The sequence below is a fragment of the Schistocerca nitens genome, chromosome 2, assembly GCF_023898315.1.
Source record: "Schistocerca nitens isolate TAMUIC-IGC-003100 chromosome 2, iqSchNite1.1, whole genome shotgun sequence".
NCBI lineage: Eukaryota > Metazoa > Arthropoda > Insecta > Orthoptera > Acrididae > Schistocerca > Schistocerca nitens.
In genome coordinates, this window is record NC_064615.1 from 712,772 (window position 1) to 738,879 (window position 26,108).

Genomic DNA, 26,108 nt, shown 5'->3' on the forward strand with positions numbered 1-26,108 from the left:
AGAGCAGCCGATGTATGTGCCAGAAGACGGCCTGACCGCACCTGGAGTGATGGCGAGGCCCAGTTGTATTTGGGAACCGTTGTTTACGAAGCTGTAATTTGCAAAGGGGCTCCCCTTTTGCATGCAAGACCGTTTCGGTCGCACAATTCCGTTGTTGCCCGAAAGAGATCGGCGGGTAAAGCAACGGTTGGAGGTCTGTGCAGCCGTCACTATGCTGTCACTGCGCCCTGACTGCATCGACACACGAGTACTGATAGGTAACTCCACATGAAGCTGAGCAACCTTAATATCGAGTACGTGTCCATCTGTGTGTTTTAGTTGTTCATCTTGCAAAATTGTAACTGAGTCTGCTCTTGTGGAGCGCTATTACTTCCACTATTTCGTGACTACTCATGTTACAAAGCTGTCATTGAGTCTGCCCTGGTGGGGCCCATTATTTGTATCCACATGTGGGTCAGTGGTAACTGATTTCTACTTCAGGTCTTACCACGCCAATTGAGTTATGTGTGTAATCTATAGCCAGGAAGTGCGCGAAAGACTGACGTGTTAAATGAAACAAGATGGCAAGATTACGGCTCTCTAAACCCACTGAGGTAGCACCGGATGAATTCTAGTGCTGCAGTTTGTTCTTGAGTTAAGCAATTACCTTCTGTAATTGAACTATCCACGCGTCTTAATTTGGTGTTCACCTGAAGAAGTTTGCACCTAAACTAGTTTGAAATGCAGTATTTGCCTCATAATGCGGGAACTACGTATCCCAGCCGCTTGACAACGAAACCAGGCAAAACTTTTAATATTTCAGCTCTCAGTTGGAGGACCATCACCTCATTTCGTTTTTATTTTAGAAAGCCTGCACGGATAATTTGTAGCGGCTTGATGTGGCTAGGAGCTGCATTGCCTCACACTTCACTGGCGTGGTTCATCACTGGCCGAATGCTTTTTCTGTAGATGTAGAGCCCACAACTGACTGACGGTGAAAACCTCTCACTGAGCAGTGGATAAGGCGCGCCGACCCGCTGCGTCCTTTGCTTGTGCACGTGACTGATTTACTCCTGTCTTGTGAAATCCTGCTCTAAAAAGATCACTAGGTACTTAAAGAATTTGGTCCGTTCATTCGGATATCCAAAGACATTGGTGACCGCTGGCAGACGACACTTGGTAAGGAGCATGGCTCGGTTTTTGGCGACACTGAACCACTGACCCTCCGGTTCCCAGCTCATTCTTCAACATGGTGGAAGGTATCTTGCAGTTAGCGACGCACAACAATCGGCCACCTGCTGTGCGTGGGAGTATGTCGTCAGTGTACGTGCCGTTCGTGACTGTCAGTGAATCTGGGAAGCCTGTTGCGTAAGCTACTCACGTCACCGCACCTAAAAACGGAGCTCTGTAGTACCCCAGTGTTAATGTCCCATTCGGTAGAGATCATTTCTCCATTAAGAACGATGAAGGTGCAGTGCTCAAGATAACTGTGGACGTGTTCGACAAACACTGGTGAGAGGCCCTGTACGGAAAGCTTATACAGCAGGTCACGGTGCCAGACGCTGTCAGACGCCTTTGGCACATCCCAAAACACTTTATTTTTACAAGCTAGAGTAGCCTCCTCTATTACGGATAACATCTACTCAGTAGTTGAGTGCTACTGGCGGCAGCCAAATTGCTCACCAGGTAATACGCCGCCTCGCTCCATAGGCAGGGTGTCTTGCAAGGGAGATATGCTGCCACCACAACCGCCTGTTTCCAGGCTTGAGGGTAATACTTCTGGGTGAAGATGACATAGAACAACTTCATGACGTAGGTAATCGCCGCCGCTGAATGTAAATTCAGAGCTCGGTCCGCGATGTTATCATGCCCGAGAGGTTTGATAGTAGGAAGACGTCGCAGATGACCTCCCTCTCAGTGACTGGCCCAATAGCGTCTTCGGAAAAGTCATCGACAAAGAAGATTTGAAACCTGTCTTCAACAAGCTGCACGTGCGGAAGGTCGATTGATCGCTCAAGAGGCTGAAAATGACTTTAGAGAACATCGGCCAGTGCTATGGCTTTGGCACACGGCATATTTGCCCTGCGGTGTACCTAAAGGAGGAAATCGAGGGCGTTACTTGGTGAAGCGACGATCCATCTCCCTAGGCTGGGCATTGGCTTTCATGATGCCGAATTCGCCCTCCCAACGCTCGCTGCGAAGCGTTATTGGGGCGGCTTTCACTTGTCGATGCAGGAGACTGAACCGACTCTTGGCGGCCAGGTATCTGGTTAGGTGCCTCTTCCGACTGAGCCTGTTACGTTCACGTGTGACTTGTGACATCTCCGAAAGCAACAGTCGTGGAGCGCGCCCAGTACAATGTCGAGTCGGTGTTGCTGTCTGCACCGCCACAGAGACCACTTCTCAGAAGAGCGGTGCAGCATCATCGACACTGACTTGGGCGTATACCTGGGTATCCTCGAGGCGGCGTGCAACACTCTGTTCATATAGGTGCCAATGTGGATTTCTCATACTAAAGTCCGGTCGTGTTGAAATTGACGGAATTACTAGGCGGAAGGAAACTAGCCGGTGATCGGAGAGTATATATGACGTGCAGAGCAACGAACCACTTTCATCTTTCAGCTGTCCCAGTCTTGATGACGCCAGGAAGACCTCTCGAGTTCGGATATACTATCAGCTCTGCTGGTCCACAGACTCCTCTCCGAATTCCTTCCATGGCTCTGAGGAGGCGTCGGCCTCTGATATTCGCGATGCGCGAGTTCCACGTTCGACTCTTTGCACTAACACCGCCAGTTACAAACAGACTTCCTTGTGACTGCATCATCGCCGTCGCACCTTCAACGCAGTTATGTCCCTTGGTGGCCGATGGACTGCTGTAAAGGTGACAACTCCTTGGAAAATTTCCACCGCCATAGCAGTAGTCTCTGTGTTGGTGAGTCCTGGAGTGGGGATTTCGTAATTGTGAACAGAGGTGTTGATATACAGAGTGGGGCGCTTAAAACTGTTTTGGAAAATATATGGGAAACCACTCATCGGACTACAAAAAGGGTTGTAACAACTGTTGTTCATCTAGAGGGGGGATGTCCAATGACACTACACTCTACCCCTCCCCCTTCCTTCCCACCGTACACCTGGAGGGGATGGAAGGGTAATCGACTTTGAACTCTACAATAGGAAGCCCCAATTTTTATTGCGGATTCTGATTGTCCGAAAAAATACATAACTTTTGTATTCAACAATTTCATCGTTGCGAGTTGTTGGCACTGCATCTCACAAATTTTCATGTTTTACTGAAGCAAATGTTCGAAATGGTGCCATTTTGCTGCAATACACACTGCAACCCTATTTCTGAAAAACAATTCCTTCGTCTTTAACTGTCTCTTCGCTAATGTTTGCACATTCAGCGATAATTCGCTGCCTCATATTTGTGGGGGTTGTTGGTACGTCCACGTAACATTTCTGTTTTAGCGTTCTGCACAGGTAAAAATCGGGAGGTGTCAAACCGGGTGAAAGCGCAGGCCGCTCAGACGACATCCTTGTCCAGTCCATCCACCGGGATACTGTAGATTCAGTACTTTACGAGGTATCCATGAATACTGTGCAGGTCAGCCATTGTGTGAAACCACATATCCGTTCTTGTTTAAAGTGGGACATCTTCCATGTACCATTCACGTTAGCGTCTACCAAGTATGGGCCAATTATTCGGCTACCTAACACACCGCACCGAACACTGACACTCCAAGGCCCTTGAAGCCTGACTTGTCTTCACCGGTGGGGATTCTGCACGGTCCAATAATGCCTATTATGTCGATTCAGGTGACCTCTATTCGTGAACGTTATTTGGTAAGAGAAAATTATCCGTGAATGAAAGTCATAATTGGCTGCTAGTTGCTGTTGTTTCCAATTGCAAAAGGCGCGCCACGTTCGGCTTGATGCAACGACACGTGATAAGGGGAGGCATTTGTGTTCGTGCAGTACGCGCAGAACACTTCGCGAAATTCGTACGACCCGTGCGATTTGCCACGAACTAATCTGAGGATATTCAGTAGTTACACCTAAAACATCCACTGCGGCATTTTAGTTTTGCAGGCTGAGGTTGGATTCTTCTGCGAAATGTCGTTGCAGAAGAAACTTTCTTCTCAGAGAACACGTACGCATACCATCGACGAGCTTCTCCAGCATGCCTATCTGACGCAAATGATATCTACTCGCTCTCTCCAGACATCAACATCGCTGCACATGTAGTGAGAGATGTTTGCAGTACGAATGTCTGGAGTAAAGTGAATCGCACCCCGCTTCCCGCCGCTGTTCGCCGTACGGTCACACCCGCGGTCGGCAGAATGGAGCTGCATCCGAGCACCTGCAGCTGTCGCACCTACAGCCAGAGTCTGACCACCGACTGCCACTCATATTCGCCGTCCGTCCAGCACGTACGGTTGTCTAAATCGTACACACTGTATCGCAGACAATGCTTGACATATCGAACATTCCCCTATCACTTTTCAACGGTTTGTAATCCATTTTAATGTCTGTCGATTCCAGTGCCATACATCATCCAACGACAAAATTGTTCCACAGAAAGGTTACATAATTTTTCCCGGAGAATCAGAATGCGTAGTAAAAATTGCAGGTTTCCTATAGAAGGTTTACGTTCCCAACTGTCAGTGCAGTAACAAGCGAAGTTATGGGCATTTGCGTGAATGCACGGCTTGAGGACAGTTTTATTGACCATGCAAATATTGTAAGGTGGCTATAATTTCGCACCTTAAAAACACTCATATAATACTTTGCCGTCATTTACAACCGGAATTAGGTATCATTTGATAGGTTGTACATCGTATATACGAATATTTAAAGAAGATTGACATTGTCATGTACACCCTATAAATAGTTGTTAACGCTTATTGAATGAAAGGTGATGGAGTGAAAAACGGCGTAATGAATGATTGCCTATTCTGGTAGAGGTTAGAACGCCAGTGGAAATGAAACGGCTGGCGTAACTCAAGCCCTGGGCGGAAAAGCCCGCAGAGGAGAATATGATTTTCTCTCTACAGTTACGAGGGAAGGGAGCCGAATTTTGCTGGGAAGCCAGTGGTGGAGAGAAGACGTCTTCTGTTGTGAGCGCCTGAGTTTGACAGTCGCTCAGTATCAACTTTTGTTGTTACAGATGGACCTGCTGTCTTTGCTCTCAGCAGATTTTGTAATTAGAACGGTTAGGCACTGTACTGTTGCGAACTTATACGATTCTGGACTTGGCCTCTACGTAGGGAGTCGTCCTCGAGTATGCAGCGTTCAGTGATTGAGAGCATTTCCTCTGTCTATGCTCACGTAGAGACGTTATCTCAACTCCGTCCTCGCAGCTGGGAGTTCGCGTTTCTCGTCCGTATAACACAGAGAGGAGAAGACAGTATTAGAGTACATTAGTCAGAGGACCGCCTTCTGCCGTCTTAGAGTTTGAAAGAGTTTATTTTGTGGCTTAAGTTGTTCCATCGTCACAGACGTATACGAGAACCGTCACTCCGACGCACCGGACGCAGTACATACGGTGATATTGCTAATTGCTTCGGCTCGTTAGGGCTGCAGGGCTAAACAGCTGCGATCACGTAAGTTTTATTTCCACTGAGGTTGCACACCACTGTAGATCATCTTTGAAAGGAGTGTCTTCTAGTGTTTGGTACGTAGATGATGTCAGTCATCTCGCGTTATTTGTATTAGATCGCGTAGCCACAAAATGGGGCAGATTTGGGCAACTGCTCACTGATATTACTCAGGAAATTAATTTGTGCCTCTTTATGTCCCACATTGATATATAAACATTTGTAATATGTAAAGGAGTTTTAAACTACAATAAATGTACAAGCAGAAACAGTATTTATCATTTTATAGTTACTAGTTCCCTTAATCATTCATTAATGTTTATGTTGTAATTTATATGTAAGGGGAAAGAAGGAGGAGATATCATCATTAAGGATCCTAAGATCTTCTTCAGGGGGTAGTTAGACAGGGCCAAATATTCATTTAGCGTTCAGTATTTTGCGTTGAGCACATTTATTTTACACCCGCCTGGAGTAGCATCCTGGAATGTCTACGCTTTTCTCGTGAAGAAATTGCATTAATTCCGACAGAAATGGAAAAATACCATTTGCATTCAACGTAGCGGCACTGAGTTCACGGATTTTTCCAGGCCAGTCCATTAACAGACGGTAGTGGCTCTGGGTGGACCGTGATTTCACGTATGAAGGCTGCAGCGACTGTGGCAGTGGTAGCGGGCAGAAGCTGCCTCGGTGCCTCGTCGACGATGGTGAGCGTTTCCACCACTGCGCAGGGTGGGGCCGTCATGTCGACCGTCTGAGGGGCAGGTGGGAGAGCAGGGCGCGCCGGCCGCTGCTTCCAAGGCACTGGCGCTGGGCGGCGGTGCCACGGCGGCAGCAGCCGGCGGGCCCGCAGCTGTGGCTGCGTCCGACCGCCGCGCCGCCACCAACTCCAGAGGAGACTGTACGGCAGGTGACCCGTGGCGAGGAGTGCGGGCGCGTCGCTGCGCGTAGGAGCAGCACCAGGGACTGCTGAAACGCGATCCAGTCCACCACAAGCTGTCGCAAAGCCTCCAGTAGGCGTAGGTTTGTCGGAAAGCAGCGAGAGGAGTCGCTGGTGGCGGCTTACATTTTTGTGACACACACAGGCTCTTAGCTCGCTGGGTGAGCCTGCCCACAAAGAGCACAGGTATCAGGTTTGTCCCGCGGAATTTCGCGTCTTCTGCTATATTGGTGGCCCCCACAGACCTTGGGAGCGGATTACAGTACCTAGATGCTAAAACTGGGTGTGTGGAAGCTAATAAATCTTGGTAGGCTTTTAAAAAGGTAAGCGCGTGACGGTTACACATTAAACATATGTAGTAGTTCGTGGTTGTACCAAGAAGACATCGTCAGAATGGAATATTCAATGTTACAGAAACACCGTTAGTGCATACTGTGTTAGATAGTAAAGATAAAATAAAATTACTTTAAAATCTGCGACCAAGCCAGCTTCAACTGTGTAATGGGATACAACACAAGTTGCACATGAAGGTCAGTGTAAGTCATTTAACAGAGAAGCTATACAATCAAAAAACAATGTATATTGTCATGTCTCTGGGAGAGAATGTCTCTGACACTGTTGAGTTTGTAAATCTCTAATCTCTGTGATAACTTCACATGTGGCAAATTCTTTTTGGTGTGTGTGTTTGTGTTGTGTGGTGCTTTGCACAATATGGTGCTGTACAAGTTACATCAATGCTGGATATATTAAGGAATATGCGAAAAATACAATCCTGCAACTTCGCAACAAAATTGCGCGGAATTTTCGACGGCAACAGCACACCGAAAATACTTCCCCACAGTGGAATAATAAAAAATCGACAACGGACGATAATGTAAAGTGTATCTTGAAAATCATGTGAACAGCCGTCTGATGATGAACTTTGCAGTTCGAAACCGCTAACGGCGCTATTTACCTAAATAAATAGCAGTATTAATAGTGGCTGGTTGCTGTTTTCTTCTCTGTAAGAATTAACCTACATTAATCTATTTTTCAGTGCGAGATGATCTTTCAGCAAATCTTTACCGTTAAGGTGGGAATGTTTATAAATTTCAATTTCTTCTAAAAGATTCACTTTGCACCTTTGTCGACCATATGCAAAATTTCTATATCAAGCAAAGACAGCGGGGAGTAAGTGTGTTTTCAGTTTTAAGATCTTCTGCGAAAGCTGACTTGTAAGCAATCTCAACATTTTGTTGAGTAAGCGCTCGCGAAAACGAATTTTAAAAGCCCTTCCTACTTGTCCTATGTAATTTTGTAAATCTCAGATTTGAAATATTTGTCAGTTGTGCGTCTCTCGTTACGCATAAACAGGAACTTATTCGTATTATTAGTGGAAAATAGCACATTCACGTCACACTTCCTTAACAACTTGGCAATCAGTTACAACACGTCCTCTAGCAAAGGAATTGTAAAATATGTTTTCCCAGTGACGCTATCTTTTTATATCACTTGATATCACAAACCTGTACACCAGAATTCCGACAAATGAAACGATTCTCATTATTAGAGAAAACTTAACAAAGTACAAGACATTGACTTCTGACGAAATTAACAGTATGATAACATTTTTGGGTATTATTCTCAAGTATAATAATTTCAGCTTGAATGATCAGATATTTCAACAAGATGAAGGCCTGGCTATGGGGAACTGCCTCGCAGGTTTTAAAGCTGACGCTTTTATTAATCATTTCGGGCTAAGCCTTTTCAAATCTTACCCTAGTTTGGCTAGTAATATTTCATTTTACAGACGATATGTGGATGATACCATCCGCATATTTAAAGGTAATGTGAATTATTTCATATCTCTTAGTGACTCTCTCAACAGCTACCACCCAGAAACCAAATTTACGTACGAAACAGAAAGTCAGTACCATGAACTTGAAATTGCGGCTGGTAGACGGAAAAATTTGTACATTCATAGGAAATCTAATACGACAGATAGCATCATCCATGCTTCTTGCTGTCATTGACCGCGTATTTGAATTCCCTCTTACTCCCTCTGCTGTTGCCACAGAGCTTAACAACCTCAAGTACAGTGATATCAACAACGGGTATCCGGCTGGTCTTGTGCAAATAGTTTATAAGGTTAAAACTAGTAAGCATACCAATTCTTCTTTACTTAACACAGAAGGTGTTACTGGAAAGAAATATTTTACAGTTCCTTCCCTAGGTGACATGTCGTATCGGACTACCAAGTTGTTAAGAAAGTGTGACATCAATGGGGCGTTTTCCACTAATAACGTCACTAAGTGCTTGTTTATAAGTATAACGAGAGAACTACGACCAACAAATCTGAGATATACAAAATTCAGTGCAGTGCGTGCTCGAGCTTTTACATAGGGCAAGCATGGAGGGCTTTTAAAATCCGTATTCGCGAGCACTTACTCAACAAAAATGGTGGGAATTCTTACAAGTTAACTTTCGGAAAACATCTTAAAACTGAAAAACACTCTTTCCCTAATATGGAAGTTTTGCTTATAGGCGACAAACGGTGAAAAATAAATCTTTCAGAAGAAATTGAAATTTATAAACATTCCCACCTTAATGCTAGAGATTTGCTGCATGATCATCTCTCATTGAAAAACAGATTGTTTTTGACTGTATAGCTTTTCTGTTAAATGACTTACACTGATCTCCTTCAGGTCCAACTTTTGTTATACCTGATTACACAGTGGAAGCCGGCTTGCTTACAGAGTTTAAAGTAATTTTATGTTATCTTCACTGTCTAATATGTACTAATGGCGTTTATGTGACACAGATTTTTCTGTTCTGACGATGTCTTCTTGGTATAACCAGGAACTAATACCTATTTTTAGTCAGTCGCTTAACTTCTTAAACGCCTACCGAGGTTTATGAACTTCCAGACACGTCCAGTACGCCTCGACTCGGCGGCGCCCACACCCTGCTGTCGATGTCAGGACTGCATGTAGTTCACTTACAGAATTTATTGCAGTTTGCATGTACGATAGCGCTTCCACCCTGTAGGTGTCTTCGACGCCGTTGATGTCATGAGTCTGGTGGTTGTTTTCTGTCACACGTACTATGAACGGTGTGGAATTTGGTAGTTAATTGTTTGCCATTAATCGCACGTAACATATATCTTTAGCGATGTCACTCTGTTTTTTTGGTCCTGTAGCACAGGCCTGACGTGGCTCTTAAGCTTAACTGTTTTACAGCTGTTTTAACAAACCTGTTTTACTTCTACTGTTCAATCTTTGTACATTCGCTTTTAATATACTAGCTTTATATATGTATTTTTGGCTAATCCTTTGCAGAACACTACCGTCCAATTCTTCTTCTTCTTCTTCTTCTTCCCTCTCTCTCTTTTTAAGTGGGACGATACTGCTGAGGTCATCGGTCCCTAGGCTTACACACTACTTACAGCTACCCCGCGCGGCGTCCAATTCTTATTTTGACGTTGGTTCGCTAATGGTTTGAGCCTATTTTACTTCTGAAGATGACAGTTTAAACGTGAACGAAACAAATGTTTTCTTGTGCAGCTGACGACTGATTTTTTATCTTTATTGGAATGAGGGAAGTAAAAGACTGTCTCGATTTGAGAGCTGTGTGTCACGTACAGAAAATCAGGAGAAGTAGAAGTAGTTACAAAATTAATAAGAACTGAGTCAAACACTTAACGATATGAAACTTCCTGACAGATTAAAACTGTGTGCCAGGCCGAGACTCGAAGAACTCGGGACCTTTGCCTTTCGCGGGCAAGTGCTCTACCAGCTGAGCTACCCAAGCACGACTCACTCCCCGTCCTCACAGCTCTACTTCTGCCAGTAGCCCGTCTCCTACCTTCCAAACTTTACAGAAGCTCTCCTGCGGACCTTGCAGAACTAGCACTCCTGAAAGAAAGGATATTGCGGAGACATGACTTAGCCACAGCCTGGGGGAGCACTTGCCAGCGAAAGGCAAAGGTCCCGAGTTCGAGTCTCGGCCTGGTACACAGTTTTAATCTGTCAGGAAGTTTCATATCAGCGCATACTCCGCTGCAGAGTGAAAATCTCATTCTCGCCACTTAACGATATGCTCTGAGCACTATGGGACTTAACTTCTGACGTCATCAGTCGCCTAGAACTTTGAACTACTTAAACATAACTAACCTAAGGACATCACACACATACATGCCCGAGGCAGAATTCAAACCTGCGACCGTAACGGTCGCGCGGTTCCAGACTGTAGTGCCTAGAACCGCTCGGGCTTAACGATATGTGAAATCTACTAGCTGAAGGCTGTAAAATGCACACAAACACAAAGTAAAATTTTGTAGACGTATGGGCAGCAGGTCCACAACCAGAATGGATAAGTGTTAAACTTGGACACGATGCTTTGGAAGAGGCGTGCGGCTTTTGCTGTCTCGGATGTAGAACAAGTAAAGAAGGAAAAAGCAAAGATTGCATAAGACAAAACAGCTTTCTCTAATAAGAAAAAGCTACAATCATACCCAAAATGTAAGACCTGAGACCAGAAGAATTTAAAGAAAAGCTGTGTTTTGTTACGGCAGCAACCTCAGGCAGAACCCCGCAGCCAGCCGAGGAGTACGTGGGCCATCCACCGACGTAAACCCCCAGCTGTCCACAACAATAGTGCTTGTACAGTAACCTTCAACATGGCGCTTTGTCATCACTGAGTGGTTGGGTTGCTATTCGCTGCAGCACAACGTGGCGTTTCCACAGCCGACTACACGGTGGCAACCTGGTACCTGTCATAATAAGTGTAGATGGGGGGAGTATATATGGTCTCAGGACAGCAGTTGCACGATTCCAGCACAGCTGTGCATTCGACTGGCACGTTCTTTACGCCAGTCATCAGCTGAATGTCGGCTGAGCTGCTGGCTTAGCACTTCGGCCGCAGCTCTCGGCCTCCTGTATGGAAGCACCCAGTAACAAGAGGATTTTGTCGTCGACTCTGTGCTCGCCACGCCACTGGCCATCCTATATCACAGCTTCCTGCGCATCCAGCTTTGGACTGGAAGTGGTGATCCTGCAACATTCCCGCTCCGCCAGCTGTAATGGTTTGGAGCACAGTTCTGTGTGGCTGCAAAACATGGGCAGTGGAGATGACAGAAATGAAATGATTTGAGGTCTTTGAAATTTGATGTTAGAGGTGCCTGTAGATTAAATGGGTTCACCGAATAAGGAATGAAGACGTCCTGCGAAGAATCGACGAGAAAAAAACGTCTAATGAAGAACGTTATCAAACGAAGAGATACTGCGTACAAATTACATGTCATTGCTGAAAAACAATAATTGAAAATAGGGGAAGAATAACTGCTGCAGCTCTAGATATGAGTACAGATGGCGAATCGTCGACGATAGAAGATGCACCAGTTACGCTGAACTGGATAGCTGGCAAGCAATAGGAAACGGTAGCCACGCCAAAGCAATTTTCAGGTTAATGAGCAAACGTCAACAGCGAATTCTGTGCATGGAGAGATGTCGAGTCCAGGGGGTACTGGCCACTAAGCGATACTGCACCGATGAACATCGGCTCTCCACGGTCATAGACTTCCTCAATAGAGTTAGCGCGTACTACCAACACAACGACTTCTCGACTCTTCTCGTTTCACTTATCATGAAATTAGTGAAATACTGATTACGTAGAACGAGTGAAAGAGACAACAACATGAACCCTTCTTCAAAATAACTACACGGATTTCCTTCGGTTACTTTTGCCTGAGGTCCGTGTGCATATCTATTTGTCTACGAGAAAACATGTAAATTTTTGGAATAGGTGTACACCAGATCATGGGCTATCAGCGACGCACAACATCTTTTTTGTAGCGTCCCCCAGTCCCATCTATAATTAGCTGAGTATGCCCCTGATATTCTTAGATATATTGATAAGTACGTACATTTTCATTCCGTAGATCAATAGTGATTCTCGAAAACCTAGAACATGTCAGAAAACAAAAATATGACACATATTTTCAATAGAATAGTTGTCTAGGCGAATCCGCGGTAGCGCGTGCAGCTGTTCTTTGTATCTTCTACGCGCCTCTCATTAGTCAGTACTGGTTAAGTTTCCCATTCTGACGAACAGACCTCAACTATAGATAAGACGAGATTTTGGTAGGAGATTTAACTTCACTGATGAATTACAGTTCACTGAAATTGTTTAACCGACTCTCTGTGTGATATCTGATGCCGCAGAACTGCCGGTGATTGATCGGTAGTGCTGTGGTGAAAACAATCGAATCTTTCCCTCTGATTATGGATATTGTTGTAAACTGGCGTCACTTGAGCACTATGTAATAGTGTACCAATAACTGAACACCTATAGATACTTTTGCACTTTTAACGAACCTTCAATGATGCTTCCTTATTGTAAATGTATAATAGTTGACCAGAAGCGGTTTACATTATTCATTAACTTCTTGTAGACAACTGTGGTGTTCGCTAAGAGTGGCCACGATGCAGTAACACTACCACTTACTTTCAGTTTCACAGCTGCAGTGAATTTTTGATTCTGCTCAGGCTATAAGCTAGTTGGACTGACCAGATGCACAAATAAATTTTAATTTTTGAGGATAGCTTACAGTCCCGTCAGAATCATAGTTTTAACATTTAACTAGTATCGTTAATTCTTCTTTATGTATTTATTGAATAATAACGGTCGTATCACATAACCAGTTCAGTTCTATTTGAGTTTTTCTTCCAGCACCATATCTGTGACCATATCCAAATACTCACTGTTGACGTGGTACCAGCTTACGCGCAAAACATTAACTCAGTTGCCTATTAGTGGTTTACAACTAATTCAAATAACCTCCACACAAGAGCAACTTTGATTACATTTCCATTACCCATTTTGGGAGAATAACATTCATTTATTGTCATTAGCTTCCTTTCTCTCAGAATGAGTATCTGTAGCAACAGAAAACACAAATGCTGACAAAACACGAACAGGGCTTATGGTGGTTGAAGATGACAGAAACTATAGAGACAAATTTGACAAAATGTGGATGCTGCGACAGGTACTCACCTTCGACCTTGGCACATTCCTTTGTTATGTATTCGACCACCTGCTGCCCTATCTCTGCTATCAGCAGGAACATGTTTCTCATTTTCTTCGATGTGAATGCAGGACTTAGTGTCGCCCGCATGTCGTGCCATTCTTTTCCTGCAAGAATAAAACAGTGTGAACAATGTGCCCTTCCTGTCAAGCACCCCTCACTACTTTACGAATCTGTGTGCCCAATCTATTTGTTTGTTTAGTATGATTTGTTAGTTCGTGTTACAAGTATGAATGTGAAAAAGTATACTTCCCTCGTAACGGACAACTATGTTCTTAAGGAAAGGAAAAGTGTGATTTTTAATTAGAAATTCAGGATCACGGACATTTTGTTCATGAGATAACTGGTATGTTCGGGAATTTAGTGTTTAGCCACAAAATGAAGGTGATCGGCTGGCTCTGAATGGTATATGGCTATAAAGTTCGTATTTCTGACATCCTTATATTGATGCGAACGTAGACTAAGTAGGTCACACAAATTTAGGAACACTAAACAAAAATGATCAGCTCGGAGTTTCTCGACCAACCAGTTACCACCAACAACGCTCTATCTTGCGTCTCTAGAAATATAAAAAAACTTGTTGTGCTATTCTCCATGGAACATGGCTACGAGAATGCTTTTAGAAAGCGAGTCTATGCTATGTTGGGCTATAATTTCGACTTCATTATTTTCTCGTATTCTTCGGTCAACTTTAATTGATTAGTTTCCTCTTAGCCAGTTATAATATTTGTGATTAAAGTGTACACTCATATTTGTGGAAAAAGTTACTTATACGTAAGAACTAAACTGCCTCAAGCAACATTACATTTTCATTTACAGCCCCGTATGGTGCATGGCGGAGGGTACCCAGGTCATTATCTTTCTTGCTCCACTTGCAAATAGAACAAGGGAAAAGAGACTGTCCATCCCTTTCTTTACGAGCGTAGCTTATAAGAAACATCGTCTTTCTATTGATGTATTTTGTATCAAACCGCTTTTAACTACTCTTTGCCACTGTTTACTTGAAGCTCCATGGCCGCGTGCGATTAGTCGAGCGGTCTAAGGCGCTGCAGTCATGGACTGTGCGGCTGATCCCGGCAGAGGTTCGAGTCCTCCCTCGGACATGGGTGTGTGTGTTTGTCCTTAGGATAATTTAGGTTAAGTAGCGTGTAAGCTTAGGGACTGATGACCTTAGCAGTTCAGTCCCGTAAGATTTCACACACATTTGAACATTTTTTGAACATTTTTGAAGTTCCATGCCAGTAGTGACTGTTCCTGACAACAAATGACAGGAACTAACGCGCGGGAAGAAATAACAATTGTTGAGTGTGACTAGTTGCTGCAGTCTTCATTGTGAAGAATTGATGATAAAAAAACGCGTAAAATATGTAAGTTTTGCACTTTCGTTTACAGTGAAATAATTATCATTTGTTGTGACAATCCTTCCTGCGTAAGTACATCACACATTTGACTTGCATAATGATTTCCAGATAAGATAAACTGCGAAAAACTTTATGTTGCTTCAAGCAACAGTGGAATTGAGTGGAAATTCCGTAATATAATGCCTCGCTTTACAAATCTATTGATGTAGGTGTTTGAAATTTTGCTTTGCAGGTATAAAATCACATTCTAGACACTTTTTAAATATTGCGTCACTATGTCTGGCTTTTTGACTGATGCTGACCTAGAATATATTATGAATTTACCCGATAATGAATTCAATGCATACATTGATGTCCCTGATGGGGATATATCAGATGTTGGGGACGAAGATAAAGATGAAACTGTCGAAATTGATGAAAATTCTCAAGCTATTTCCGAAGCAGCTGTCATGAATTTCATTCAGATGGTGGAAAAGGATAATGCAGCTGAAATTTCGGCGATTAGAGAGGAGCAATAGACAGAATATGAATTTCCAAAGGTAAGGATCACTAACAGAAGTAACAATATTGAGAAAGTACATAAGTATAATTATGTATTTTAGAGGTCAAAATCTGTAAATTTCGGGGTGATGCTGACAGGAGTGGTAAAGTTATTGATTCTCAGCCAAAATCAGATGCAAGCGACAACAATACATCTGAAGGGGCACCATCTACACGTGAGCAGCAGCAGCAGCAGCAAGTAAAACATAAATGTAAGCGTAGTGATTATAAATTTAGAAAAACTCATTTTGTGGTACAAGACACAGAATGGAAAGGATCACTTCCACCACCACCAGTAGAGGAAATGACACCTTTGCAATATTATAAAATATTTATGAATGATGACGTATTTGAACTCATTGTTGACCAGTCCAATATGTATGCTTTGCAGAAAGATTCAGTTTCTTTGCAGACGAGCAAAAACGAAATGGAGCAGTTTGTTGGTATTTTACTGCACATGGGCATAATCAAAATGCCTTCCATTCATTTATACTGGTCGAATGAGTGTAGGTATTCACCAATAGCTGTTGTGATGAGCAGAACTCGCTTCTTCCAGCTACTGTGGTATTTTCATGTTGTCAATAATCAAGACTTGCCTGAAGCTAATAGTAATCGTGACAAACTCTTCAAGATTCGCCCATTTTTATCTCCATTGCAGTCATGATTGAAGACACTCCCTGCAGAAGAATACCAAGTTGTTGATGAACAGATAATACCATTTAAGGGTAGAAGCGGTTTCAAACACTACGTAAGAAATAAGCCTCACAAGTGGGGCTACAAATCTTTTACGAGAACTGGTGCTTCAGGCATGATGTATGATTTTGAAATTTATGCTGTCAAAAACACCTGCAGTGGTAAAGGATTAGGTTTGTCTGGGGATATTGTTTTGGCATTGACGGAAACATTGCCAGAGAAACAGCATTTCAAAGTGTTTGCTGATAGTTGGTTTTCGTCTATACCATTAGCAATTGCCCTGAAAGAAAGGGGCATTGAATTCTGTGGCACTATCAGGACAGACAGGATGGGAAAATGTCCCTTGAAAACTAAAGTGGAGCTCAAGAAAACTGGACGTGGCTCCTATGACTGGAGAGCGGAGACAATAAACAGTGAAGCTTTAGTACGCTGGTTTGACAGAAAATGCATGAATTTCGTGTCAACATATGCTTGTGATGAGCCCATGGCAACATGTAGACGCTATTCTGCAACTGAAAAGAAATTCATTGATGTACCTAGACCTTACATAGTGGAAAAGTACAACAAACATATGGGGGGCGTGGACCTTGGTGACATGTTGATAGAACTATACCGTATCAACTTGAGGTCACGGAAGTGGTATATGCACATTGTGTACTGGTGTTTGTCTGCAGCAGTTGTCAATGGATGGCTACTCCACCGACCTGCAGTTCCAAGCTAATATTGCTGCAGGTCTACTGCTTGCGGGGAAATCAGCTTCCCAAAAGAAGAGAGGAAGACCAAGTTCTGAAATGTTGACAAGGACTCCTGCAGCAAAAAGGACTGTATGTGCAGCTCCAGTTATGGATGTGCCTTTTGATGGGTTCGAACACTTTGCAGATATGGTAGAGAAGAAAGGTCGATGTAAAGTTTGGATTAAATCTACTAGACAAATTTTATGCACCAAGTGTAAAGTGCATCTGTGTCTCACAGTAAATAAGAAGTGTTTCCACATCTTTCATGGAATATAATAACTTCATAAGGAGAAGATACAACACACACTGATGCCTGACAAGATACGTGAAAGTAAAACAGTGAAATGTTTGCAGTACAAAAATTTCAAATTTTTACTAATTCACAGAGTTGAATTTGTTAATTACTCGAAGGAAAATTAGTCATCACCACATTGTCAATAATAAAAATGCTGTGCATAGACTTCTAAGCTGTAAAGTGTGATGTATAAACCAATATTTTGCTTAAATGAACCCATGTTTATTGAATTTTGTTTCTATAATGTCACTACCTGTAAGAACCACTGTTGCTTAAAAGCAACATTCAAAAATTTTTGGAATAAAACATATAAAAAAAGATTATATCATAGTTTACATTTATGCACCTAAATAGGTGTAAAAACGAATGCAGATATTTTTTTCTCAAAACTTCGAAATTCGGTAACGAAAGGGCTATACGCCTTCGTATGAGCCGTAATTTCTCGCACCTTGGTTTCGTGATCATTACGCGCAATGTATGTTGGCGCCAGCAGAATCCTTCCGCAGAAAGCTTCAAACGCTGGTTCTCTAAATTTTTGCGATGGTATTTCTCGGAGAGAATGTCGCCTTCCCTCCAGAGATTCCCATTTGAGTTCTCAAACCATCTTCGAAACACTTGCGTGTTCTTCGAACCTACGGTAACAAACTTAGCAATCCGCCTTCGAATTGCTTAGCTGTCTTTCTTTAATCAGACCTGGTACGGATCCCAAACACTCGAGCAGTAGTCAAGAACTGGTCAGACTAGCGTCCTATACGAGGTCTCTTCCACAGATGATCCACACTTTCATAAAATTCTCCCAATAAACCGAAGTCGACCATTCGCCGTCGCTACCGCAGTTCCATTTCATATCGCTTTGCAACCTTGTGCCCAGATACTCAAACGACGTAAGTGTATCAAGCAAGCCACGGCTAGTGCTGCATCCGAACATCATGGATTTGTTTTTCTGTTCATCGGCATTAAGTTACATTTGTCTACATTTAGAGGCAGATGCCATTTCACCACACCAACTACAAACTTTGTCTAAGTCGTCTTGTACCCTCGTAGAGTCACTCAACTTCGACGCGTTACCGTACACGACAGCATTATCAACAAACAACCGCAGATTTCTGCCCACTCTATCCGCTAAATCATTTACGTATATAGAGAGCAACAGCGGTCCTACCACACTTCGATGTGGCACTCCTGACGATAACCTTGTTTCTGATGAACACCCGCCGTCGAGGACGTCACGCTGGGTTCTAAAACCCAAGAAGTGTTCGAGCCAGTCACATATCTGTGAAACTATTCCGTGTGCTCGTATCTTCGTTAACAGCCTGACATGGGGCACCGTGTCAAATGCTTTCCGGAAATCTAGAAATGTGGAATCTACCTGTAGACGTTCTTCATAGTTCGCAGTATATTATTTGAGAAGAAGGCAAGTTAGGTCTCGCACGAGCGGTGCTTGCCAAAACTATGCTGATTAGAAAGTAGTTCAAAGAGTAATTTTTATATTAAATTTCTAGTGCGCGGGAAACAATCCGACACGACTTTTCATTTTACAGCCACGTACCAAATCACTGAAACAGAGGCGCAGCTTAGGATATAGGTTTCTAATAACGTCTGTCACGGAGCTGCTTGAAAATAAAACGTCGTACAATGGTATGAAGCAATGGAAACAAGAGTCCCACCTTTCATGAAAATCAGCATCCGCTGTTGGACTGGATGGCCCTTGTCGGTGTTCAGAAAGTCGACGTGGTCAGTGAAGTGGTCAAAGTCCTTGACAGTGATGGACCTGATGAGATCGGGATCCCTCACCAAGACCAGAGACTTTGCGAACGTGTAGAATCCAGCGTAGGGGTGTTTCTGGAAGTGCCTGTACACGTCCACCACGACCTCGGGCATGGCCTTCCTGCTGAGCACCACGTCCAGCATGTTCCCCACCACGGGCAGCGGCGGCAGGGACGGCACGCCGGCCCTGGAGAACTTGGTGGCGTAGCGGCGCCACCACAGGAGCACCAGCGTCAGCGCCACCAGCGCCGCCGAAGCCGAGAGCTTCCACCAGTCAGGAGCCATTGCCTGCAGTAACATTTGCGTTCAATTTCACTGCTAGACCAGTCGAAAAAGTGGTCGCAAGCTAAGACTAGACTAGTGTTTTGATTGTAACTCAAATACGTCTATTAGACGTGTCATGTCTTGTAAATCCTCTTTTCTTTTTCATTGATTATACTTCCGATCAAACAACCAATGGTTTTTTTATTTTGTATTTCAACTATCTCACACTTGTATTTATTTCAGAGCCCGTAGAAAATGGCTGTACACAGCCGAAACTATGCAGCAGTGGTCAATCCGAAATGAAGGGATATTTTATTACAACTAACGGCAGCCAATGCAGCAGATTGCTGTAATTCAGAAATTTTGGTTTGGCTGCTGACTCTCGTTCAATTAAAACACTTCGTGGTCACCAAAAATGGGGCACTTACATAGTCTAAAAGGACATCGGTCATATTCAAAGGAACTGACCCGTAATCAGCAATAAATGATTGACGGGACCCATGTAAAATGTAATTAAGGTGGCCGGAGGGGATGTTGAGGACCAGTCTGCAAGACACAGTGCATCATACTCTATATATGTTGAGAACCAGTGTTTATGCGTGTATGTACACTCCTGGAAATTGAAATAAGAACACCGTGAATTCATTGTCCCAGGAAGGGGAAACTTTATTGACACATTCCTGGGGTCAGATACATCACATGATCACACTGACAGAACCACAGGCACATACACACAGGCAACAGAGCATGCACAATGTCGGCACTAGTACAGTGTATATCCACCTTTCGCAACAATGCAGGCTGCTATTCTCCCATGGAGACGATCGTAGAGATGCTGGATGTAGTCCTGTGGAACGGCTTGCCATGCCATTTCCACCTGGCGCCTCAGTTGGACCAGCGTTCGTGCTGGACGTGCAGACCGCGTGAGACGACGCTTCATCCAGTCCCAATGATGCTCAATGGGGGACAGATCCGGAGATCTTGCTGGCCAGGGTAGTTGACGTACACCTTCTAGAGCACGTTGGGTGGCACGGGATACATGCGGACGTGCATTGTCCTGTTGGAACAGCAAGTTCCCTTGCCGGTCTAGGAATGGTAGAACGATGGGTTCGATGACGGTTTGGATGTACCGTGCACTATTCAGTGTCCCCTCGACGATCACCAGTGGTGTACGGCCAGTGTAGGAGATCGCTCCCCACACCATGATGCCGGGTGTTGGTCCTGTGTGCCTCGGTCGTATGCAGTCCTGATTGTGGCGCTCACCTGCACGGCGCCAAACACGTATACGACCATCATTGGCACCAAGGCAGAAGCGACTCTCATCGCTGAAGACGACACGTCTCCATTCGTCCCTCCATTCACGCCTGTCGCGACACCACTGGAGGCGGGCTGCACGATGTTGGGGCGTGAGCGGAAGACGGCCTAACGGTGTGCGGGACCGTAGCCCAGCTTCATGGAGACGGTTGCGAATGGTCCTCGCCGATACCCCAGGAGCAACAGTGTCCCTAATTTGCTGGGAAGTGGCGGTGCGGTCCCCTACGGCACTGCGTAGGATCCTACGGTCTTGGCGTGCATCCGTGCGTCGCTGCGGTCCGGTCCCAGGTCGACGGGCACGTGCACCTTCCGCCAACCACTGGCGACAACATCGATGTACTGTGGAGACCTCACGCCCCACGTGTTGAGCAATTCGGCGGTACGTCCACCCGGCCTCCCGCATGCCCACTATACGCCCTCGCTCAAAGTCCGTCAACTGCACATACGGTTCACGTCCACGCTGTCGCCGCATGCTACCAGCGTTAAAGACTGCGATGGAGCTCCGTATGCCACGGCAAACTGGCTGACACTGACGGCGGCGGTGCACAAATGCTGCGCAGCTAGCGTCATTCGACGGCCAACACCGCGGTTCCTAGTGTGTCCGCTGTGCCGTGCGTGTGATCATTGCTTGTACAGCCCTCTCGCAGTGTCCGGAGCAAGTATGGTGGGTCTGACACACCGGTGTCAATGTGTTCTTTTTTCCATTTCCAGGAGTGTATTTATGTTCTTGCATCGATTTTCAACAGATGGATGAAAAGGACAAAAATATGCAACGTCTTTCTAGAACTAGCTATCTGCAGCCGTAACTGGCGAAATAACAAGCCGCGCACGATTTAGTCGTACCAGGGAACCACCTGTCGTGCTTGGGTAGCTCAGATGGTAGAGCACTTGCCCGCGAAAGGCAAAGGTCCCGACTTCGAGTCTCGGTCCGGCACACAGCTTTAAGCTGCCAGGAAGATTCATATCACCGTATACTCCGCTGCAGAGTTAAAATCTCATTCTGGAAACATCCCCCAGGAAGTGGCCGGGTTCCGGCGGGATAGTGCACCAGCACTCTCACCTGAAGATGGCGGCCAGGTGGACCGCTGAAATATTGTGTCAGCATGATGTTATGATCCGGCTGCACACCCGAGAACAATATTATCTATTAATACTCCGGGAAAGCCTTCGTAGCGACATTGAGATTGACCAACAATATGTGGGAAGTGAAAATTGAGGTACATATGCTGGAAGAGACATTCACTGGACTTAATCTCACGGCTAAAAGGAAGAGAATACCAGGAAGAGATACGAGAAGAGTACCAGGTGTTAGCCTGTCGTATGAATGGTTATGACAACAATTTCGCCAAGTAACGGATCCCAGCATCTTACAAATTGCGGTGTCAAGAAAGGGAATGGCTATTCGCAAATGGAAAATGATTGAAAAGAGAATTTGGAAAGGCAGATACCGAAGGTATCCAGGATCTAAAAAACAAGTTGGGGCAGGTGCAGGAAATAGCGAATAGCAACAGACCAGCTACAGATTGTGAAACCACGCAACTGACGAACAACAAGGAGTGTTAAATAATACTCGGGCAATACGGGAATTGACCACAGAACTATCAGAATACCTGAAAACAATCATGGGTGCAGTGAATCGTGGTTAAAACGTTACATAAATCCGACTGAATTTGTTGGATGTTAGAGTAGCAGTAGCGAGACATCTGCAATCCATAACGGATAGCATACAGATGCAAGATTGAAGTTGACAGCTTCACAGGAATCAACTGGTCGTACATATACGGACACTTACGTAATGCACTGATATCACCAGGATAGTCCCTACCTGGATAATAGAAGGTCCAGCAAGAGCTAACAGTCGAACTACGGCATACAGTCAAACTGAAGGGCAGATATCGAATGACAATGGTGTAAATCGACCCCGACACAGCCTAACTCCGGATACCCGTCCAGTTCCCGGTACCGAGCACTGGTGCACATTAGGAGTGTTTCACAGTCCACCCCTATCTGGTGAGACAGAAAGCTCTGGGCAAATATGTGCAAGTGAGGACGTGAGAGGTTTTGTTGGCTTCCCAGAACAGGGAACCCGTCAATACCAAAGGGCAAGAGTTACTATACGCCCAACCGGGATAGTGGAGACTGACACGAAATCGTGCGAGTTACACTTGTTTTTAGGTGAAATCAATGCAGAAGGACGCCAAAGCAAAATTCTGGCGCTGAAAGCTTACTTCCAAAGTGTCGGTAGGCATTGGATCCTCTCTGTGTTCACAAGAGAAGTAGTAATTTAAATTCTTAGGAGCAGGATCATCCCAAAGGAATGACGAGGCTAGAACTGCAAGGTAGTGGATTACTGGTTAATAGTACTGCCTGTGATATACGAGGAACTGTCGTCTGCCTCTGAGCCACTATCACTGCGACCACTATAATGAATGTGACACAGCTCTCGCTGTATTGGCCGGCAAAACCACTGGACGCGTTGCTAACCCAGAACCTGACCTATCTAAAAACAGACCTCCTTCAAACGCTGGATGAACATATTGCCACACAGAAAGGTCGTATCACCGCTGTTTAAATGCTCCATCGTGTACGGCAGCATGATAACATCATGACCACGAGCGTCTCGATTTATGATGTCATTGTGGTTCCGATCTTACTTTGTGCAATATATATCTACTTTAGAAGGAAAACTGCTTGACCAGTTGAGCTTCCATTCACCATCGCCTCACGGACTATGTTAACTTTAAGAAGCGGTCAATCTTTATTCAGCTTTAAACTAAAGCGAATAAGTGGCACTAATCATCAACAGCTTATATGAAGAAGTACAGTACGTAGTTACTGTGTGTGTGTACAGAGAATGTGTCATGGGAAAACGCAAGGGTAGCTTTTGTGGCAAAGACAAAATTCCGGATGTTGTACGAAAACAGCGAGTTAAGAAACTACCTGATAAAAAATGAAGAATACCAAGCATGATAAATTAGTTGTGTGGAATCATCTGTTGTTGGATGACTGATAAGAAATTTATTAAGAACAGAGAAACTCATAATTTTATTTCACTAGTCTGTTGTGTGCTGATTCCAAATAGCCTTTATATTAATATGCAGCCATCGGACCACGTGGCTTATGTTAAATTAGAGTAAGGAAACGTGGAGAATGTGGTATCTCTTATGTCAACCTGTGAAACGTGTGTTGAGATCCTTTTGTCGTAAAATGTAAACGGTGCACAATGCAGGGACCACATTCTTTAAAGAAAGAAGGAATGGCCTGTCCTGTATCAATCAGCAGAATGACGTCATTGAAGAGGAAGAAGTCGTCAGCCTAAAGACAGTCCAAACGCTGTTATGGAGGAAGGCGAATTTAGAGTTGAGGAGTACTCATTCAGGATGGTGACAGATCAGTGCTTCTGAAAGGCAGAGCTGGGAAATCTTGCAGTTCGAGCAACGCTCTGGAGGATATGGCCAAATGAGAAAACCAGAGCAAATGAAGGCATCACCGCCCATTTTCGACATCCTGCTGCTCCAGTCTGCTAGAATCTCTGGGGTGGGAGTGTTGCCATTCGAGAAATACTAACCATCCAGCTCCAGCACATGTATAAAGACTCCGCCTCTGGCATGGGTTCTTTATACCGAGCAGTATCCAGGTGCGTGTGGTATGCCAACCACTATGAGATGTAGGCTACCCGTGGCACAGGAAAACGCAGACATCTGCTGTCCGTGGACTCTGCTGCCATCGGCTGCACCCACTCTCCTGCGTCACTAGTTGGGAGACTGCCTTCCACTGCTGGCCACCACTCTGCCTGTTCGAGCCTGGGCCTGCTTACTCCCCGTCCTCTCCGTCACTGCCACCCAGGCTGTAGAGGTCTGGACTGACGCTGCTCAAGCCTTAGGGCATGTGCACGCCATCGTCTTTGATTGTGTTGGGTGCATCAGGACCGCACGGCAGTGTGGACGTCAATAGTGGTGGCTTCCCACAGGCATTGCCAATTCGGTCAGTGCCTCCTAATTACATACTTGATCTACCCATCTAATCTTCGACATCCTTCTGTAGCACAACACTTCATAAGCTTCTACTGATTTTTTCTCTGCTTTCCATCGACGTTTTACTTACTTACAAGGCTACAATCTAGACAAAAACATCCAGAAAAGACATTTTAAAAATTAAATGATATTTGATTTCAAAAAATTCCTCTTTTCTGAAAAGAGGACCAGTATACATTTTATATATTGTTTACTCTGGACATCATCAGTTATATGCTGCCAGATAGCTAAGCTAACCTACTATTTTCAGTGTCTCATTTCCGATTCCAGTTCCTTCAAAATCATTTGATTTGGTTCGATTGCGTTCCATTACCCTTGTTCTACTTTTGTTGATGTTTATTTTATAATCCCTGTTGACGAAATCCGAAATGTTCTGCTGCAGTTCTTTAAGACTATGAGGGTTGTTGCGTACACCTTAGACTTGAGGACTCCCCACGCAAAGTCAACGCACATTGATAGAGCAGGTGACCTGGGTGGCCAGCTAGGGCTGACATCTGCTAATAACTCCGTCAGGCGTGAAGATTGTGTAAATGTGCTCCAAGGTCCAGACGACTGTATGGGCTGTTACTCAGTCCTGCTGGAAATAACTGCAGGTCCTTTCCTCCTCTGTCAAAGCTGCCACAGACGGCCTGGGCCACTTTCATTTGCCTCACCCTGTATATTTATTGCTTTCCTTAGTTACAAAATGAATTACACACATCAAAAAAAGTTTTTCCATCACCTCGGTTCCGAGAGTTCCGGAACCTGTACAGAAAATGGGAATAGAGATCAACATAAACATCATTTCTGCCCTTTTTATTACTCATGAAAACCACACATTCCTTGTTCTACCGCGATACAGCGAGACCTTCAAAGGTGGTGGTCCAGACTGCTGTAGACATCGGTACCTCTAATACCCAGTAGCACGTCCTCTTGCATTGATGCATGCCTGTATTCGCGTGGCATACTATCTACAAGTTCATCAAGGCACTGTTGGTCCAGATTGTCCCACTCCTCAACGGCGATTCGGCGTAGATCCCTCAGAGTGGTTGGTGGGTCACGTCGTCCATAAAGGGCCCTTTTCAGTCTATCCCAGGCATGTTCGATAGGGTTCATGTCTGGAGAAAATGCTGACCACTCTAGTCGAGCGATGTCGTTATCCTGAAGGAAGTCATTCACAAGATGTGCACGATGGGGGCGCGAATTGTCGTCCATGAAGACGAATGCCTCGCCAGTATGCTGCTGATATGGTTGTACCATCAGTCGGAGGATGGCATTCACGTTTGCACAGGCGTTACGGCGCCTTCCATGACCACCAGCGGCGTACGTTGGCCCCACATAATGCCACCCCAAAACATCAGGAAACGTCCACCTTGCTGCACTCATTGGACAGTGTGTCTAAGGTGTACAACCTGACCGGGTTGCCTCCAGACACGTCTCTGACGATTGTCTGGTTGAAGGAATATGTGACACTGATCGGTGAAGAGAAAGTGGTGCCAATCTGAGCGGTCCATTCGGCATGTTGTTGGGCCCATATGTACCGAGCTATAT

At 44.7% G+C, this 26,108-nt stretch overlaps 1 protein-coding gene across 5 annotated transcripts in view; it reads right to left on the reverse strand.

Moving 5' to 3' along the window:
• The window catches only part of LOC126235658 (cytochrome P450 9e2-like), a 233,938-nt gene that overhangs the window by 198,129 nt on the left and 9,701 nt on the right, over positions 1–26,108 (reverse strand). For all 5 annotated transcript variants that reach the window (XM_049944377.1, XM_049944376.1, XM_049944378.1 and 2 more), the window contains exons 2-3: positions 18,867–19,254; positions 13,546–13,683 (exon numbers count right to left, since the gene is read on the reverse strand). In XM_049944377.1, the coding sequence (XP_049800334.1) occupies positions 13,546–13,683; positions 18,867–19,251 (523 nt within the window). In that variant the 5' untranslated portion in view covers positions 19,252–19,254. The remainder of the gene's footprint in view (positions 1–13,545; positions 13,684–18,866; positions 19,255–26,108) is intronic.